General features: G+C 48.2%; 1 protein-coding gene across 2 annotated transcripts; it reads left to right on the top strand.

Annotated features, from left to right (window-relative positions):
* Positions 1 to 13566: 13566 nt before the first annotated feature.
* Positions 13567 to 18827, top strand: LOC123102593 (probable polygalacturonase). Of its 2 annotated transcripts, none has more exons than XM_044523996.1 (6): positions 13567 to 13668; positions 14403 to 14702; positions 15600 to 15720; positions 15819 to 15993; positions 16074 to 16144; positions 16525 to 18827. In XM_044523996.1, exons 1-6 carry the CDS (start codon positions 13582 to 13584, stop codon positions 17193 to 17195), a joined length of 1425 nt encoding a protein of 474 aa, XP_044379931.1. In that variant the 5' UTR covers positions 13567 to 13581; the 3' UTR covers positions 17196 to 18827. The 2 variants fall into 2 exon arrangements, with proteins under 2 accessions (XP_044379931.1, XP_044379932.1); XM_044523997.1 differs by lacking the exon at positions 13567 to 13668 and adding an exon at positions 13791 to 14055.
* The last annotated feature ends 1858 nt before the right edge of the window (positions 18828 to 20685 follow it).

Genomic DNA, 20685 nt, shown 5'->3' with positions numbered 1-20685 from the left:
CCATCTTTTGAATATGGACTTACTGGGTTTTTTAATCTTTTTATGAAATTTTGAAGCGCTCTATTTTTAAAAGTTGAACTTCTTGTTTTTTAATTTTTGCACTTCTTATTTCCATTCTTTAATAACAAGAAAAATCGGAGTTTTCTATAGTCATCGAACTTCTCCATCTATTTAACATGGACTTTCTGTTTTTATTTCTTGATCTTTTTTATGAAATTTTGAATCACTCTATTTTTAAAATTTGAACTTCTTGTTATTTTATTTTTGAACTTCTTGTTTCCTTTCTTTAATAACGAGGAAAATCACCGAACTTCTCCATTGATTTAATATGGACTTCCTGGTTTTTTTTCTTATTCTTTTTTATGAAATTTTGAAGCGCTCTATTGTTAAAATTTGAGCTTCTTGTTATTTTATTTTTGAACTTCTTGTTTCCATTCTTTAATAACGAGGAAAATCATCGAACTTCTCCATCTATTTAATAAACATCGACTCGTTCCGTATATTCAAATTTGAACTTCTAGGGTCTTTTTTAAAGGACAAAATCCCTTTTTTATATAAAATTGTTTGGGATGCTTTTTTTTACATTCTTTAGGTTTGTAATAAACATTGAACTTCTTCCTCTTTTAAATTTGAACCTCTAGGCTTTTTGTAGAAATGGGGTAATCCAATTTTTTTTATAATTTTTAAAATGATTATTTTTTGTAAACATTGAACTGATTCGTTTTTTCAATTCGAACTTAATAGTTTTATTACAAAAAATTGGAACGTAAATTCCCTCGGGGTTTTTTGTCAAAAAAATCGACAAAATAATATCTCTTTTAGTGATAGTGTAAATTTTTGTACATTTTGTCCATGTACTGATGAAACTTTTTCTCGATGTGTTCTTACTCGTTTTCTTTCTCTAATTTTCCCTAGTGTTTTTATAAACATCGAACTTCGCTAGTTTTAAAATTTGAACTTCATAGTTTTATTTTCTTAAAACGGGAACAATCTGAATTTTATAAATATTGTAGTTGGCTATTATTTGAAGTTGAAGTCCGATTTCTTTTTTCTCCATGGCATTGTTGAATGATGCAAAAACACAAGAAGAATAAATACTCCACGGCATTGATGCATTTTGGAGATAAAATTGGAAGAAACCAGCTCTGAAAACTTTGGAGATAAAATTGGAAGAAACCAACTCTGAAAACTAAAACGTACATGCCCACCAACTAGTACTCTATCTGCATAACAACACACACACACACACTTTTGGTGTTATCTCCTTATTCTTTGATCTAATTCGGCACATGCCACATAACTCCTTTTCAAACACTTATTTGTTATAGAGTTTTCCTTATTTTTATCAAGTCTATTACCTTTCAACTTCAACTTTTTTTGTATCCGACCTGCCACACATTCTATTTTATAGGAACTCATACAAATTCATTTTTCAGATCAAAGCAGATGCCCTGTTGAACATAGTAGCATCATCACAATATCCATAGCTGCATTGCTACATCTAAAGCCAGCAACATCACCTAACTTCATCAAAAAAGTACATGGAGCAGCAATAGTGTGTAGGAGGCCGAGGGAGTCAGGAAGGTCTCTAGTGGTGGTGCACTGGGTGTGCAGCCGGACGCGGAGTGGTGGACTCAGGCGGTGTGGTGGGGTGGACGCCGGCACCGGGATTGGGCGAGGCTGGTAGGAAATGTGGAGGCCGTTGTCTCGGCTATAAGCCTACGACAATCACAAAGCACAACATCTGCAACTAGTGTTAGTTTTTTCTTCTTGTGTAATATACATTGAACTGCTGCAAGAAATCAGAAGAATGGAATCAGTTTAACAAAATCAAGGGAATTTCATTAACTTCATTTTTTCAATTTCATTTACTTCACCTTTTTTTCTCATAACTTCCCATCTTCAATGCATCCCTACTAATTGGTTCATCTACACATTAGCCATAAAAAATTTAGCTACTATTTTTTCATTGCACAAAATTGGTGAATGAACATATTGGCCCATTGAAAAAACAAACATTTGGACTGTTGTATATTACTACTAAGTTGTTGAAGTATAGGAAAGTTATTTTACCCACATAATAATAGACACGTTTGAGAGAACATCTTTACACTGTAATTTTTTCAAAATTGGCCGGAAAAATGGTTCCCTTTTTGCAAAAACCAAGCACAAAAAACAAACACAAGATGAATTGCTGATGGAGTAATAAGACACTGAAGAATTGCTGCAGATTCTTTTGTTGAACTGAATCCTGAAGGAAATGTTGTATATGCGGATGTGGGTAGTGACCCGTGGTGGACAGAGAAGGAGCCGAGGACCGACAGGATGCTGGTGGCGCTTTCCGTTGGTGGTGGCCTGTGGCACAACAGCGGAGTCTCGTGGCCGGAGCGGATAAGGAAGGAGGAGCTCGTGGCCGGAGTAGAGGAGGTGGTAGGGCGGGGAACTATGGCGCGCTTGGGGCTGGCAGTGGATGCCGGCGCTCCTGAGCTGGGGGTGGGGGTGCTGACAGTGAACGGGTCGAGAGGGCGGGTACAGCGCGGCGGCCGGACCCAAGCGCGAGGCGGAGCCATAGCCAGATCCAGGCGAGGGGAGGTGCTGGGGCCGGATCCAGGCGGGAGGTGGGGTTCCAGGGCGGATGGAAGGCCACCGGCGGCCGTCGCAGCAGAGCACGGAACGAAAGGTCGCTGGACAGCATGTGTGCCGGGTGGAGGTCGGCAAGTCACCGTGGCCTCCCTGGGAAGGACGAGGCGGTGCCCCTAGGAAGGTCGCGGCGACGCCACTGAGAAGGTCGTGGTGGTGCCCCTGGAAAGGTCGCAACGAACGAAGGCAGAGTGGTGCCCGGGGCAACCAGCGGTGCCTGAGCTCTTCCGCCGGCATGCACGGGAAGGCGGGAGGCGAGATCCCAGCAGCGCGGAACAACAAGATGCAGCCCGCGGCGTTGGTGTCTTGGTGGCGGCGGCGATGGGATCTTGGGGCGACGGTGTCTCCGGTTGGGGCACGGCGGGGTAGCGGCGGCGCTGCCGGTTGGGGATGGGGTGGCGGGCGCATCCCCGTTCGGGGCGGGAGGTGGGGAAGGTGGGGGATCGGTGGTGGATCGGGGGAGGGGGGCAGGAGGTGGGGTGGGCTTTTTTATTTTTTCCTGTCACCGCCCGGGTTCGCGAGTTCGGAAACATCGCCGTCCGGCCCTATATAGCGCGCTCGCGTGATCCAAATAGCTATTCTGATCCCAGGATCAGAATAGTATTGTCCTATATATATATACCTCCGGACCATTCTGGAACTCCTCGTGACGTCCGGGATCTCATCCGGGACTCCGAACAACTTTCGGTTGACCGCATACTAATATCTCTACAACTCTAGTGTCACCGAACCTTAAGTGTGTAGACCCTACGGGTTCGGGAGACACGTAGACATGACAGAGACAACTCTCCGGCCAATAACCAACAGCGGGATCTGGATACCCATGTTGGCTCCCACATGCTCCACGATGATCTCATCGGAAGAACCACGATGTCGAGGATTAAATCAATCACGTATACAATTCCCTTTGTCTACCGGTATAGTACTTGCCCGAGATTCGATCGTCGGTATCCCGATACCTTGTTCAATCTCGTTACTGGCAAGTCTCTTTACTCGTTCTGTAACACATCATCCCGTGATCAACTCCTTGGTCACATTGTGCACATTATGATGATGTCCTACCGAGTGGGCCCAGAGATACCTCTCCGTTTACACGGAGTGACAAATCCCAGTCTCGATTCGTGCCAACCCAACAGACACTTTGGGAGATACCCGTAGTGCACCTTTATAGCCACCCAGTTACGTTGTGGCGTTTGGTACACCCAAAGCATTCCTACGGTATCCAGGAGTTGCACAATCTCATGGTCTAAGGAAATGATACTTGACATTAGAAAAGCTTTAGCAGACGAACTATACGATCTTGTGCTAGGCTTAGGATTGGGTCTTGTCCATCACATCATTCTCCTAATGATGTGATCTCGTTATCAATGACATCCAATGTCCATGGTCAGGAAACCATGACCATCTATTGATCAACGAGCTAGTCAACTAGAGGCTTACTAGGGACATGTTGTGATCTATGTATTCACACATGTATTACGGTTTACGGTTTAATACAATTATAGCATGAACAATAGACAATTATCATGAACAAGGAAATACAATAATAACCATTTTATTATTGCCTCTAGGGCATATTTCCAACAATATTTTTTATATTTTCCACTCACATATCTCATTATGTTATTCATTCGAAGGGCTCAAGTATGAGGCGGATGTTTTCTTAGATTGCACCATTCTTGGAAATAATGGCATTCTAGAAAGACATGCCATGAAGTAAACAAAAAAATATTTACAAATGGGAGTGAAAACAATGTCGGCGAGGAACCATAATTAATCACTATACATAATATGCACAAAACGCAAATCATCGATAGAACTCGAACAATGGATCCCCTCCCTCCCTCCTCCCTCGCCTCCTTCTCCCCCTCCTCCCCTCCTTGCCCTAGCCGTCCCGCTCCCCGCCCTGACCCGCTGGCCGGTGCCCGGTCATCCCCCTCTCCGCTTGCAGGTGCTCTCTCTCTCCCCTCCCCTGTCTCCCCGCGGGTGGGGTTCTCCCCTCTGTCTTCACCGCTGCCGGTGCTCGGATCTCGTTTCTGGGCCCTTGCGTTTGATGAGGAGGATTTGCGGTCGTCGGTCCCTTCCCCCTGTGGTCCCGTGCCTTGTGCTGGGGGGTGGTGGTGCCTTCCGCCGCTCCTCGTCCCCGCAAGTTCACTCCTGGTGGCCGGGGCCGGTCGGTGGCCGCGTCCTCATCGGTCGATGGCTGGATTCGGATCTCTCGGCGGTGGCGTAAGTCTAGTAAGTTTGTTGTTGCGTTACCTGATCTCGTTATCCTGGGTAGTGCGCCTGATGGGGAGCTTGGTGGCCTCCCATCACCCTCTCCTGCAGCCTCTGCGGCAGCCTCGTCGCCGGCGGCGGCGACGGCGGGGTCGCTGGTGGCATCGTGTAACCTAGATCTCGATTTCTCTGCGGTGGCCATCGGGCCGCGGGACGTCCCCTCGGGTGGGCTTGATGGGCCTTGCGGTTTGTCATTGCCTAGTGGGCCTGCCTCTCCTCCCCCTCTTTCGTCGGTGGCAGATTTCCCCCCTCTGGTCCCGTCCGGCCCAGTTGGGCCCATCGTCTGGGTTCCTACTCCTCAACCTTCTTTGGCCCATGTGGCGAGTCGGGCCCAGGTGGGCACGGCTCGGACAGGCTATTTATGGATCCCCCGCGGCTCTTCCTCCCCTTGGCTAGGGTTTCCGGCTTCCGCTTCCGATCTGCGCCGTCACCGTCTTCCCATTCATCGCCTCATTAGATCCTCCCCACCTCCACCCCTCCTCCTTCCTTTTTGCTGTGGTGCTATCCATGGACAAGTCGCGGGGCTCTTCCTGCGAGGCGCTCTCGGGCAGCAAGCGACGCCGTGAGGACTCCCCTTCCTCCGCGGTGGATCTGGAGCTCGAGGCTTCGCTCCGTTCCAAGTTGGAGGCGGAACATGCGGCGCGCGAGCAGGTGGCTCATGACCGCGAGGCTCTGGCTTCGGGTCCGGAGTGGTCGCAGTGCTCGGAGAGGGTTGGTGTGCCCGGATCCGGCCCGCAGGGCTCTGGATCTGGCCATTCTCTCTCTCCGGTGTTGGACCCGTGGGAGGCGGCGGTGGCCTCTGGCGGTGGTGTTTCTTCGTCTTCTGCCTCCCTTCCTGCTCCGGGAGTGGGCCGCGGTCCATCTGCTCCGTCGCGCCCTCCTCCTCCTCCTTGCTCGGTTGGGGTTGGTGCTGGTGCTCGTCCGCCGCCTCGGTCCTTCGCGGGGCCGGATCGTCGGCCGCCCGGTCCGGCCTCTGGAGCGCCCCCTTTTTCGGGGATGGGGGATGGGATCCTTCCTCCTCCTCCGTCGCTTCCGCAATCCCGACCGTCCTCTGCTTCCCATAACAACCCCTCGGCACTCACCTGCTTCGCTTGTCACAGGCCTGGCCATTTCCAGTCTCGCTGCACCAACCCTCCTTTTTGCCTGATCTGTCGCTCTGCTCACGGTCAACTGCATGGCTAGGCAGAAACCTCCCACGGTCATCCAGTTCGGCTCGGGCCTTCCCGGTTGCGCCTTTTTCGCCTTCGACGGTGACCTGCCTGTCCGGGAGGTGGCACCTGCTCTGTCTAATGCTGCGATTGTTACGGTCAAGGATCAAAAGATTTCGCCCCAAATTCTTCTGGAAGGGCTTCTCATTTGGGATGAGGCTGGATGGGACTGGCAAGTTGTGCAAATATCTAAATTTGAGTTCTCTGTGGTGTTTCCTTCCAAAGAATGTTTGCGGATGATTGCCTCATGCACTAGCTTCACCTTGCCCCTTAATCAATTGGTGGTTTCTGTTAAAGCGGCTTCTTGCAGTGGTACGGTAGTTGGTCCTCTCTCTCAAGTCTGGGTTTTGATTGACGATTTGCCTGTTGGTCGCCGTTCGTCTACTTTTCTCATGTCTTTCGGGGTTCTGATTGGGAAGCCCATCGAGGTGGATGAAGATTCTCTGAACAAGGTTGGCCCTGCTAGGATGAAGGTTTGGTGTGTGGATCCTGAACGGGTTCATGGCTCGATTGATATCTTCCCTTCTCCCAATGGTATTAAGCTTCGGGTGCGGGTGGAGGGGGCGACTGCTTTTCAGACTCCACCTCCCCCTCCTCCCCCTTGTAACCCTTCGGACAAGCATGATAAGGAGGGGGACGGATCTCTGGGTGGCCCTAATCAGAGCCATGGGTCTAACCTCCGCTTCACCCAATCTGAATGGGATGGATTGGCAGATTCTGAACGTGAGTTGTTTCAATCCCAAGCTCCCTCTGGTGTTGCTCCTCGTGATGATTCGGTGATCCCGTCTACTGCTCCCAATGTCCCTGCTGCTGGTGCTGATATGACGAAGTTCCCGCCCTGCTCTGCTACCCCCGTTTCTGATGCTTGCTCCAATCTTCCTGTCCTCCCGCTCTCCCCCACTCGATCGGGAATTGAAGATCTTCCGGCCTCCCCGGCTTGCGATGTGGTGGAATCACAGTCCCTCCGGAAGAAGAAATCCCAGTGCGCAAATTCTCGGCTAAGAGCCGGAACTCGTCGGGCTCGAAGCACTCCATGACGGGGGTTTGTCGGCGTCTTGATCAAGATTTGGGATCTATGTCCCGTTCGGGTCCCCATGTTGGCTCTCCTGCTACGCGATCTCCTGCGATTCAATCCCCTGTGTCCACGGCTCGCAAAGGAAGGCGGGTGGCGAATTCAGGTGTTTCTGTCCTGGAGCGGGCTGAAAAGCGGGCTGCGGCGAAGGATCTCCCTCCCCCAGGTACATCTCTCGTTCCCTCTGTTGTTGCTTCTCCGGGTCGGTTGGTTCTACCTTCTCTTTCGGATGATCATCTTTTAAATATTATGTCGGATGTGGGGTGGTGGTTGATTTGTCTGTTGGTTCTCCTAGTTCTCTTCTTGCTATTATTCGGGCTAACGAGATGGCTCAGGCTGCCATTGCCAAAGCCAAAGAGGCCGTTGCCTCTCAGGTAGGGGCTTCTAGTAGTGGTCCGGTCGTGGATGCGGGCACTGGTAGTGGCCAGCCCCAATCCAATTTGTCTAAAAGGGGCACCAATAAGCGTGCTAAACCCTGCGTGGCCCCTTGCAGGTCGAGCCTTCGAATCAAGAATCTTTCTTATAAATGAGGGTGTTATTCTGGAATATTAGGGGGTTCGGTGCTAGGGGGCACCATGACCAACTTAAAGATCTGGTTCGTTCTAACTCTATTGACTTTGTGGGGCTGGTAGAAACCTTCAAGGAATCCTTCTCCCCTAATGACTTTTCTGCTATTGTGGGCATGGACAGATTTAATTGGAACTTTTTACCTGCTTTGGGGCACTCTAGCGGGATCTTGATAGGCTCCAAGAAAGATATTTTTGATTTGGTTGCTTTTGATCATGGGATCTTTTGCGCCAGTGTTGTTCTCTCTCATAAAGCTCAGAATACTCTTTGTGAGTTTATCGTCGTCTATGGGCCTGCCGACCATTCCTTGTCGCCTTTATTTCTTAATGAACTTTCGTTGAAGATCGATGCTTGTAATTTACCGATGGTTATCGGGGGAGACTTTAACCTTCTGCGGTGCCCTAATGACAAAAGTAATGATAACTTCTTCTGGTCGCTGGCTATTGCTTTAATGACTTCATTAGTGCCAATGCTATTCATGAGCTGCCTCGGGGGGGAGCTCGTTATACCTGGTCCAATCATCAGTCAATCCCTATTAGATGAGTGCTTGACAGAGTCTTCCTTTGTCACAGGTGGGATTCCTTGTTCCCTAGGGCCTCTCTTTACGCCAAATGCATTATCGGTTCCGATCATAACCCCTTAATTCTTGACGATGGTTCCATTAGCCTCAGGCCTCTGGCTAGATTTCAATTTGACGCCTCCTGGTTGGCTGTGGATGGCTTTGTCGATATGGTTGCGGCGAAGATCTCCCTTTCTCTATCATCCAATGCTCGCTCCTTTGGGCCTTTGGATGATTGGCATTCGTGCTCCTATAACCTGCGTAAATTCCTCAGAGGTTGGTCTCATAATCGTGCAGCGGAGGATTGTCGCACCAAATCTTTCCTCGAAGACCAGATCTTGTCGCTGGATCGTGCGGCTGATTCTATTGGGCTCTCTGACGATGGTTGGGCGGTTCGTTATAATTTGGAGGCTGCTTTAATACAGTTACACCATTAGGCTGAGATTTATTGGCGTCAACGGGGTACTCTAAACTGGACTCTAAAAGGCGACTCCCCTACGGCGTATTTCTTTGCGATCGCGAACGGCAGGCGTAGATGATGTGGTATTAATAGCCTGCTCATTAATGGTGTGCGATCTTCGGAGCAGTCTGTTATTATGGCTCATGTGGTGGATTTCTTCTCTTCATTGTTGGGGGCTAAACCTCCATCGGGCTTCTCCATTTCTCCCTCCCTTTGGAACTTAGGTCTTAAAATCTCACCCGAGGAGAATGCCTCTTTGATGATCCCTCTTTCTGATCAGGAAATTTGGGATGTTGTTAACACTGCCAATCCTAATGTTGCTTCTAGGCCAGACGGCTTCTCTATTCCTTTCTTTCAGAAATTCTGGCCCCAGTTGAAACAGCTGGTTTGTAATGTTATCCAGGGCTTCTGTCTTGGTGCTGTCGATGTCTCCCGCCTGAACTATGCAGTGATAACCCTGATCCCCAAGGTTAAGGGTGTTGATGTTATTTCCCAATTCCGACCTATTGCTTTGATTAACAACTTCGCCAAATTCCTGGCTAAGGCTTTGCGAATCGTTTGTCGCCGGTTGCTCATAGAGTTATTAGTCCTTATCAATCTGCTTTCATCAAAGGGCGTTTCATCCTTGATGGTATCCTATCCCTTCATGAGATTGTTCGCGATCTTCACGCTCGGAGAGCTAAAGTGGTTATCCTTAAGCTAGACTTTGAGAAAGCCTATGACTCCGTTAGCTAGCCCTTCCTCAAGCAGGTCCTTCTTGCTAAAGGTTTCGATGGTGCTTATGTTCATCGCATCATGCAGTTGGTCTCGGGTGGCCATACTGCCGTTTCGGTTAATGGTTTTGTTAGCAATTTCTTCGCCAATGGTAGGGGCCTTCGCCAAGGGGATCCTGCTTCCCCTGTTCTTTTTAATTTTGTGGCCGACGCCTTCTCGTGCATGCTTTCCAGGGCGGCCTGTTGTGGGCACATTGCTCCTGTGGTCTCTCATTTACTTCCGGAGGGTGTTTCCCACTTGCAATATGCGGATGATACAATTATCTTGGTGGAGCTGGATGACACCTGCATTGCCAATCTTAAATTCATCCTTTGTGTTTCGAAGCTGTTTCGGGTCTTAAGATTAATTTTGCTAAAAGTGAGTTCCTGGTGACGGGTGTGGATGAGGCGGAAGCCTTGCGGGTTGCCAGGCTTCTGAACTGTTCTTTGGGTTCCTTTCCCTTTAAATATCTAGGCCTTCCTATCTCTCCTGGTGTGCTCCATGCTAAAGATTTCGCTCCGGCGGTCGCTAAAGTGGGGAACATGGTGCTCCCTTGGAGAGGCAGATATAATACCAATGCTGGCAAAGTTGCTCTAATTAACTCCTGCTTATCCTCTCTCCCCATGTTTCTTATGGGCTTCTATCTTCTTACGGATGGCGTGCATGCTGGCTTCGACAAACATAGGGGAGCCTTCTACTGGAATTCCGCGGATAACAAACGGAAATATAGGCTACTCAAGTGGCAGCATATGTGTAAGCCTAAAAACCGTGGGGGGTTAGGTATTATTAATACTCGGGTGATGAACATTTGTTTGCTTATCAAGTGGTGGTGGAAAATTTTAACTAGTGGGGCTGACTCGCTTTGGTTCTCGATTCTTAAGGCTAAATACTTCCCACATTCCAACCCGCTATTTGCCACCGCGAGGCGCGGCTCTCAATTTTGGAAATCCCTTGTCAAAGTCAGACCTATTTTCCTAGAACATGTTAAATTTAATGTTGGTAATGGGATGGCAGTCCGCTTTTGGTTGGACTGGTGGTCGGGGGATGCCCCCCTCGCTGAGAGTTTTCCGGTTTTGTTCTCTTACTGTCCTAATCTGGGTATCTCCATCGCGGAGGTGGCGGCTAATAACTGGGATCAGGCCTTTCGTCAGGCCCTGTCTCCTGAAGAGTTGGAAGATTGGCAAAGTCTCTCTGCCCTCTTCCCCGCGCTCTCGGAGTCGGCCGATTCTGTAGTCTGGCCTCATTCGGCCTCGGGTAGATTTACGGCCAAGTCGCTTTATTCTAGACTTATTGGTGGTACTCCTTCGACCAGATTCTCTTGTGTTTGGAAATCCAAAGTTCCTCCTAAGATTAAATTTTTTCTTTGGCAAGCCTTTCGTGGGCGCCTGCCGGCTGCTGACCAGATTAAAAAGCGCAATGGGACTGGCTCGGATTTCTGTCATCTATGTGGGGCCTTGGAGAACTCTGATCACATCTTTTTCAATTGCGTGCTGGCCAAGCTGGTTTGGTGTTGTGTCAGATCTTGGCTTCAGGTCTCTTGGAACCCCTCCTCTTTCTCCGATATTCGAACCCTAGCCAAAGCTTTGGTTGGGGTCACCAAGAGGGTGTTTTGGGTTGGCCTGGGTGCCTTATGTTGGGCTCTGTGGACCATTAGGAACAAATTTACAATTGAGCATATCTTCCCATCTAAGCCTGCTGACGTTCTTTTCAAATCATGTATATTATTGCAGCAGTGGAGATCATTGACTAAGGAGGTTGATCGGGATGCCCTGGACCTGCTCATCGACAAAATCCGGGCTTCGGCATCTCACATCTCCAGACGGGATCTTGTCCTCTAATCCTGGTGGTGTTGTTTGCGGAGTTTAGGTCTCACTCCTTTCCGGCCTGCGCGCCGTGTATGGCAGTTGTCTGTATCCATCCTTCCTTGGCTACTCTTATATACTTTTCGTTCCGTGCGCTGTGTGCATTCTCCTCGTTAACTGGTCTCTTTCCTGTTTGGTCTCGTGACGCTGCCATGTGGCTTTATTTATAAAGTCGGGCTCTGGCCTTTTCTCTAAAAAAATACATAATATGCACTTTTTACGTGGTATATATTGGTATCTCACGTGTGAAGAACGGGTACATGGTGAACATAAATACCACCTCAAGTATTCATGGGGACACATAGCCCGCTCATAAATTTAATTACAAAACTAATGAATATGGCAGATTCTATGGTAAATATAAGACGAGATGGTAAATGTTATTCCACACATCACATATCTCAGGGCCTCTTTGATTTGGAGGATTCCAAAAAAACACAGGAATAATAAAAACATAGGGTTTCAATGTTCGTCCATTTGAACCCTACATGATTTTGGTTTGTTTGATTATACAAAAAACCAAAATATTCTTTCTAAGAAGTTTGAGTGGATGCTGGAAATTGCATGGAATATAATACTAAGGAGTCATGAGAAAAAAAATTCATATGGGCATCAATCATACGAATCAAACGACCAACATATGAAAAAACCCTAAGGATCTAGTCCCTCAAAACTTCTCTAGAAATCCTTTGAATCAAAGAAGCCCCGAGTCTTGTTGTGGACTCTAGTCACTACCCTTGACAAAGTGATGGACCGAAACCAAAAGGTCATCCCATCCGAAGATATCATGTTAGTTTTGTTGGAGGTTTGCCTCCCAATTTGTGCTCATCAATACGCAAGCTATAGATGGCTAGTGCTGGACAGAGAGAGTCCCCCCCCCTCTTGAGAGTCTCTCTTGAGAAAGAGGCCCTAGCGCGATCCACTTTCTTATCTAGCGGCAAGTCCAATGGGTTTAGAGATGGTAGAGGTGCGAGGGGAAGTCATATACATACTATATCTAGGATTAGGTGTGCCTTAGAGATGTATGGAATCATGCTCAAGTGGAGCGTGCCACTGTTGTATCCAAGCTAAGTGCGGTCGCATATGACCATACTTCTGTCAGCGATGATCCATGGTCGTTGGCGTACCTACTCAGGAGGTTGGACCACCCTTCATTCTCACCTCTGGTGGCCATTGAGTGGCGCACACAAAGAGGGGGGGTGTTGAACCCAATTCCAATGGTTAGGAGGTACTTCATCACCATTGACACTCGTTGTGGCACGACGAGCTTCGACGCCTTTGATATCACTAAGGGGAGTTGCAAGAGGCTACCGATGCCCCCTCTTCAAAGCCTCACTGGTGATTCTTCTGGCTGCAGGGCGGTCTAATGGAACTTTTGCTTGTCAAGCTTATCGTCGTCGATTCCTCTTCTTCTTCCTGGCCTGGAAGTGTCCTTATGGGGGCGATTCAACTTTGTCTTGGAGTACATATCTTCTTCATCTGGTTCTCTGGTGTTGGAGAAGCGTGGTGGTGGTTCGACGACCCCAAGTGGTTCCTCCTTGACGATGGCAGAAGCAAATCTGAATAGAAGTTGAGATTATGACCCATTTGCAATTTTACTTTTTGGTCTACGGTTGTCCATGCATATTTTAGGGATTGAGTTGTAATATTAAATTTGCCGAGTCCTTTTATGAGATGTACTTTCAGCGCTTTGACTTAATGCAGCTTGGCTGCTTGGGACCCTTCTAGTTGTTCAAAAATGGAAAAATAAATGTAAGCCATATCCATATAGCATTGATACTTAAACAATAAACCCGTGTTAGTTTTAGCTCAAGCATTACGTGTCACGATTTTGACTCACCTACGATTTTTAGTAGTTTATTATTTAGGACGCTGTTGCGGCAGGACGATCCCTTGGTGCACTGGGGCGCAAACCGCCTTGTTCCTATCCGTCTTTCTTTCTCCTTCGACCCCCCTTTTCCCGCCATCTTCTTCTTTCTTTATTCCTTTCTTTCCCGACTCTCTTCTCCTCTCTTACTACCCCTCCACCTTCCTTCTCCCATCGTTTACGTCAGACCTTGTCGTCGACCTCAACTGATGATCGTCACCACTAGTGGCAGCGAGTTCGAGCGCCGACACTAATCATCCCTGAGCTCGAGAGAGAATGTGAACCCATTAGGTCGTCGGCAAGCCTTTAAAAAAGCATGTCGCCGAATGCTCGCCACTGCCACCGCCACTGCCACCACCATGTGAGCTCGGTGCTCACTCGTCAGCCTCTCATCTTCTTTCTTGTAAGATTTACTTCTCCCTCTCTCTCTCTTCTAGTCCCAAGCGTAGATTTTGCATAATATTTATGCATTTTTCTTTCATGCCTAAAGTCTAGAGGGCTAAACAAATACTAGTACAAGCCAAGCTGTATCATACCCAATCATCAAAACTTCAGCTCTGCTGGGGCTGCTGCTGCTGCTGCTGCTGCTTCTTCTTCTTCTTCTTCTCTCTATCCACCGCCTCCCCCTTCCCCGTCCTCCTCTCTCAGTCCGAAGCCAATTACTGAGCAGCTTGCATTCGTCTTCCTCTCCTGCGGTTCCTGGAGCTACGTCTTCTTGGCCCCTGCCCTCTGATTCGCCGCTCCGCTCTCCCTCCTTCTGCCGCAAAGGGGGACACTCATGGCGAGGCTAGTAAGTACGTTTATCACCGCTTGGGTTAAGGAATTCCTGTGGTTTTTTGGCCGCGAAGGCGCTCTTCGCGGCGCTTCCATCCCGGATTGGTTCAGTTTGGTTCTTGCACGGCGCCGTGGGGAGCTAGGGCGCCCCACTGCTATTGATTTCCGCCGCTTGGTGTCCTCCCTAAATTCGAGATCCTCCTGTTGAGATCTTGCGATCCGACGCGCTGTTTCTTGCTTCTTGCGAATTTGATTCCCTGATTGATCTGGAATTGTTTTGAAGCTTCGTGTTGAATTCATGGAGTTGCAGTGCAAACTAGTACTGACTGGTTCGTGTTCTTGTGCTGCTCTGTTTTGTTGCAGGTAGTTCTGGCATCGCTGCTTGCCGTAATTGGCCTCGCGCAGGGGGAGGCGCAATGTGCGCGGTACAGCGGGCGGCCGCGGCCACATAGCGTGACCATCACTGAGTTTGGGGCCGTCGGCGACGGCCTGACCGTCAATACGGTGCCCTTCCAGAACGCCATCTTCTACCTGCGGTCCTTTGCCGACAAGGGCGGCGCACAGCTGTACGTGCCCAAGGGGCGGTGGCTCACCGGCAGCTTCAACCTCACCAGCCACCTCACCCTCTTCCTGGAGAAGGACGCTGTCATCATAGGCACCAAGGTTGTTCTCCACATCAGTAACTTATAAACGCCTTCTCACTTTATCAGCATGAGGATTCTGCAGTGCTGCTGATTCCATGGATTGGATGTTCTCCTATTCATGGATCGATGTAGCATACCTACCGCTTTCGTTCCACACTGACAGTAGGAGCTTAGGATGTTTTCTTGATATCAATTGACTTTTTAGACATCGTTGCATGAATGTGGGTTTATTTGTCGCTTTCAATTGCATTAACATTGAGAACTGTTAGGAACTTGCAATATTCTTAGCTGTCAGCTTATTTCTTCGTTTATGTATGGTTGGTGAAAGATGTTTAGTTGGAACGATTTGACATGTCTCTAGGTAGAGGTCATACGTGATGTTTACCTTGAAAGACGTTTTCGTGTGAGTATAATCATTATTTTGGTCTTGCGCGTATTTAGAGATCACTATGAATTTTCTTATGCATGGGTTTCCGCGTATATAAAATTTTATGAACATTAGCGGCCCAATATTCGACTATCTGCCCATCGGTTTTGTCTTTCCTAATACAAATGGGCATCGGATGTGACACGTAGCTGTCCATGTGAGGCCAGCAAACAAGGAAAAACAATTTGTACTTGGATTGTTTTGAAGTCAAGCTGCTTTCTTTAATCATGCCTGTTAGTAGGCCGATTTTGATTGCCTGCCCGTAATACACAATATTTTGTGCACATCACGGAATGGACGACGTCTTGTCGAGTTTTATTCTACTACATTGTTTTGAAGTTTGAAATTATGAGATATAGGATAACATAGGCAGCATAAATTAGTATAAAAGGAAGAAACTTCTTATTTATACCTCATATATTCCTTTTAGTCTCGGGAATTAATTCAATACTCATTGTATTTGAAATTGACTATGAATTTGCATTGCAGGATGTGACACAATGGCCAATTGTGGAACCTTTGCCATCATATGGCCAAGGAATTGATCTTCCGGGTGCAAGGCATCGCAGCTTAATAAATGGGCACAATGTTACCGATGTCATAATTACAGGTAAATACAGTCTTCTGTTAGACATCAGAATTTTATGTGGTTTGTCATTTGTTTTAGTATATTCAATTCATAGTCACATTTAAATTACATTTCTACAGGGAACAATGGAATCGTAGACGGCCAGGGTTTGATATGGTGGAATTGGTTTCGCTCAAACAAATTGAACTATAGCCGGCCTCATCTTGTGGAGTTTGAGGATTCGGAAGAAATTGTGATTTCGAACTTGACATTTTTAGATTCTCCAGCATGGGGTATACATCCTGTGTATTGCAGGTATGTTGACATTTTTTTCCAGAGATAATTCTAAACCCATTCTTAGTGTTTGAGAGATGTATTAACATGTTTTTTTCCAGCAATGTAACAATCCGTAATGTCACAATCGAGACTGAATTGGATGCTCCACTCACCAATGGAATTGTCCCAGGTAACACTGCTCTTCATGTGCTGCTACTTTAATAAAAGCCCGTACATTATATTTAATCTAAATCATCTATTAGGTTTTGATTGGATATTTGTATTCTAAATTCACACACATAAATATTTTTTTCACAAGTAAATGTGTTTTGCTACTTAATTTGAGTTGCCATTATATGTATTTGGATGCGTTCCAGGAGCTAGTAAAAATAACCTACTCGCTATTGAAAGGAATCAGAATAAAATACCTCAGATCTACTTACCGCAAGATAAATCTATTGTTTCCTTAAATTGCTTGTGTTATTTTTGTATAAGTTCTTTGCGAACATTGTTCTACTGCAGTAGCATGGCTGAAGATTGTGAATAACTTCTGTACTGTTTTCTATGCAGATTCATGCTCGAATATGTGCATTGAGGACAGCAGAATTAGCGTCGGTCATGATGCCATCTCATTAAAAAGTGGGTGGGACAACTATGGCATTACATTTGGAAGGCCAACCTCAGATATTCACATTAGTAGAGTGGATCTGCAAGCCTCACTGGGAGCTGCTCTTGCATTTGGCAGTGAGATGTCTGGTGGGATCTCGGATGTTCATGTTGATCACCTTCATATTCATGGTTCATCCAAAGGTATATCCTTCAGGACCGCACCAGGCCGTGGTGGTTATATAAGGGATGCGATAGTATCAGATGTCCAAATGGAAGACGTCCATGTTGCAATCGAGTTCACCGGCGATTGGTCAAGCCATCCTGATGAACATTTTGATTTGTCTGCACTCCCGGAGATCAGTGGAATCACCTTAAAAGACATGGTTGGAAAAAACATTTCGTTTGCAGGAGTTTTGTCGGGAATCGATGGTGATCCTTTCACCAATATCTGCCTCTCCAATATCAATTTCAGCATAGCTGATTCAGCGCATTCCGCCTCTTGGTCTTGCTCCAACATTTCTGGATACTCCGAGTCAGTATTTCCTGAGGCTTGTTCCGACCTCCACAGTCAATCATCAAATTCCTCCATCTGCTCATCCACCCTTAGCTACCATGCCCTTGCGACAGCGTAAATGCATATAGCACCCAATATTCATCCTTTCATGTTTCTGTCCATGTACAATCTAGAGACATCTAGCTCTAGCTTCATCACCATCTTTCCCCCCAAAAATTCTCTTCCGTTATAGGTGCATCAAAGAATCATCGGGCTTCATACAGTCAGCTTTGAGGCTCATAATACAACAATTTGGCTGGCGTCCTTGATGAGTCCAGAGAGGTGTTTCCTTGTACAGTTACATTTGTTCATTCAATCTGTAAGAAATTTTGTCCGGTAGGTTGTCGAGTCCAAAGAGTTGGTTTATATTGCTGTTTATTTTATTGCCATATATAAAATAAACATTATACAATATGTTAAGGTGACCCTGTACATCTTGTCATCATCATCTTGTGAGCATCCAATAGAACAGCCTCACATGTTATCCTGGGATGCACAGGCTGGCCCCTGTAGCCCAGCATGCTCCTTGTCCTGGCTGTCAAATAAATTGGTATCAATGGGGTTGTTAGGCCGGTTTTGATGGCTTCTTTGTCTCTTTGGGGGGCTTTATTGGCTAGGCTTTGTCGCCATGTCATGTCGCAAGCTCATACTATCATGTTGGGGTTGCCATTTGTGCAAGCTTTGGCCAGCTACATCAGTACCAAATCACCGGATAAAAATAAGCGGCCGCGGCGGAGAGGAGCTGGCACTGATGGCTGATAGCTAATGTCTCCTGTACTCGTCTGGCGCCACTTGGGCAGCATGTGCAACCAACCTGCCGCCTTTGCAAAGATTGTACACGCTGGGAACAAGGGCAATCACTCTTCTGACGCCACCACCGTCTACTGCTCATGAGATAATTGATTGTACTGTACTGCAGCAGTGGCCGTTTTCACTTACTGAAGTTGCAGTGCCTTGATCAGAAGTCTTGGAACCAAGGTAAGAACAAGACAGTAGAAGGTTCTGTAAAAAAAGAAAAAAGAACAGCAGCAGCATCGGATCCTGGTTGGTTCAGAAAAAGCCGAGGTGGCCATGTGGTGCATTATATCATTGCAGAAGATGCGTCCAAAATTAACGTTCAGATGCTGCTACAATACAGCCTTTGAATTCTGAGGGCGGTCAAAGGTGGATGTTGATTTCCTGTTGGATAATGCTATGCTGCTGCTGCGGGTCCAGTGGATTTATTACTGCTGAATGCAAAAATCCAGCGGATTTACTGCTAAGAAGAATGAGCACAAAACACACCAGCTACGACCTCCCATCTGGAAATCGGTAGAATATGGATGGATTCGTTGGACGACCTTATCATGATGTCTCCGACCGAGTTGATGACAAAATGCGGGACCAGCACGACGCCCGGCAGGCATCCAAGTGTGCGAGCATGCACGCAAGCAAATATGCAAGTGTTCAAAGCGATCGGTGGGGTGGCGCATTCGATCTTGTCCTGAACGATACTGTACGTCCGTGTAGGCAAAGCGGTGGCGTGGTTTATGCTCTCTTCGGCGCGCCGGTGACGTGGGAATTGTACTGGCGCGATTAAGTGGTGTGCGGGACGGTTTACGGGGAAGAGTTCGCGCGTGCGGCTTGCCGTGGTGGCTTGCTTCACGCTGTGTTTGAGCATCTTGTGTGGAGATTAATGAATGAGTGATCAGAATGCTTGGACTCGTGATCAGTTGGTGGCTTTGGTGATGCTTGCGGGGTTCATGGCAGCCGAATGCTGTTGCCCCTGCATCGAATCAGGACAAAACGAAAACAAAAGCACCACGCATTACATATCATCTCCGGCCAGGTCACAACCACGAAACTACCCAGGAAAAGAAGAACCACCTAGAGCATCTACAACCGCAAGCACTAAAATTCGGCCCCCAAATGCCCGCGGACGTGCCCGGGCATGTATGCGGACAATGACTAGACAACACACCAAAACGTCCGCCACAACAATTAACCTCAAACTTCATACCTCATATTCATACTTACCATGCAGATAAAAACCTATGTACTATGTACATAGCTAAAACTACTCATCGCCGGAGATGTTGATGATCTCCGTGCCCGATGCCGGGTAGACGGGCAATTGTGGCAACTCTTGTGCCTGCGGAGGCTCCGACTCCTCCCCCACCGCCTCCGCATCCAGTTCGGCGAACAACGCCTCCATCGCCGCCTGTTCTTGCCGGATAAACCGCCGGTTGGCCTCGACATAGGCCTCATCCTGGATGGATTCCAGAATGGTGGTCTGCTCCACCATTTCCATCGCTTGGGCGACCTCATACTCCGCCTCTGTGTTTGCTATGGCAATGCTGCAGCCGGCTCCACCGGCTCCTCCTCCACCTCTGTCTCCACCTCCGGCTCCGCCGCCTCCTCCTCCATGGACTCTGCTTTCGGTGGTTGCTCCCCCTTCTCCTTCTCCTCCTCCTCCGGCTCGGTGAATTCAAAGGAAGGCCCACGGTAAAATGAGCAGCTCGTCTCGCCCAGATCTCCTCAAACAGCTGCAGACGATGCTCCGGAGTGAGCATGGCGTAGGTGGTGATCCGGTGACTCGACATGGTGTGGCGGGCGGATTGGAAGTAGCGGAGGCGGGGAGGAGAAAGGGGAAATGGGGCGGATAGGGTTCGGCTGCCGCCATCCGGTTTAAATAGCCGGCCTCCTCCCTCGGGAGGAATTCAAGAGCGGCGCCGCGTGGCGTGGAGCGGAGGAGGCGCCCGTCGGACCAATGGTCTCTCTGTATCCTTGTGTGGGCTCTTTCGGCCAATCTGACACGGTGTGTGCATCCGGGCGTCCCCATATCAGCCACATAAATGGGCCGGGTATGGGGAGTGCCGGTCAGTCTAGGCGTTTGAGCCCGGTTGGGTGGCCAAAAATCATCGAGGCACTGACCGGGCAACCCGCCCGAGCGTTTGGGGCGAGTGTTGGGAGGGGGGTGGTCCGGTTGTGGATGCTCTTAGGTAGCTTTTTCATGTGATGATTTCCTACATCTTGGCCCTGAGCAAGTCACTATCCATTTGCATCTTCCTCGGCAACGTAAGTGCAATTCCAACGGGCCGACCCAAAAGGACACACAATGTGTCCTTTTTTATCCATTTGGGTGGCGTGCGGACACCAAAAGTTCGCCTGTCTCTATCTGTCCGCCTACCAGTGCGCCCAACGTGCCGGTCTGCATTTCATTTTTTGGCCAAATTTTGACTTAAAATGTACATATTCCAAAAGTCTGTTCATTATATTAATGAAAACTAAGAAAACATAACTAAAAAAATCTAGATCTATAGTTCATCGTCCTCGTCCTCATCATCGACGAGGTCGATGTACACCGTAGGCGACCATGGATATGGCCACGCTTCTGGTGCAGTGGCCACGGCCGCCGGCACACGCAGTGGCATCGCTGGCACCTCCTGCTGCTCCGGCCCCACCCACTTGGGCGTGCAAGGGACTGTGGACATCCACGTCCTCACGTGCCCCACTAGCCCTGCCAGTGGCTTCGGCTGCGGCTTTGGCGGCAACGCAATGGCCTGCAACGTCAATGCATGGAGCACTAG

The sequence above is a fragment of the Triticum aestivum genome, chromosome 5A, assembly GCF_018294505.1.
Source record: "Triticum aestivum cultivar Chinese Spring chromosome 5A, IWGSC CS RefSeq v2.1, whole genome shotgun sequence".
NCBI lineage: Eukaryota > Viridiplantae > Streptophyta > Magnoliopsida > Poales > Poaceae > Triticum > Triticum aestivum.
The sequence above is the reverse complement of the archived record's forward strand: the minus strand, read 5'-3'. Positions and strand labels throughout refer to the sequence as shown.

What these genes read in the sequence shown, in the direction of transcription:
- LOC123102593 (XM_044523996.1), top strand. Translation starts at nt 13,582, where the DNA reads ATGTCGCCGAATGCTCGCCACTGCCACCGCCACTGCCACCACCATGTG. An exon ending in ATACATCCTGTGTATTGCAG is followed by an intron (nt 15,994 to 16,073) that starts GTATGTTGACAT and finishes GTTTTTTTCCAG; the next exon opens with CAATGTAACAATCCGTAATG. An exon ending in CACCAATGGAATTGTCCCAG is followed by an intron (nt 16,145 to 16,524) that starts GTAACACTGCTC and finishes TTTTCTATGCAG; the next exon opens with ATTCATGCTCGAATATGTGC.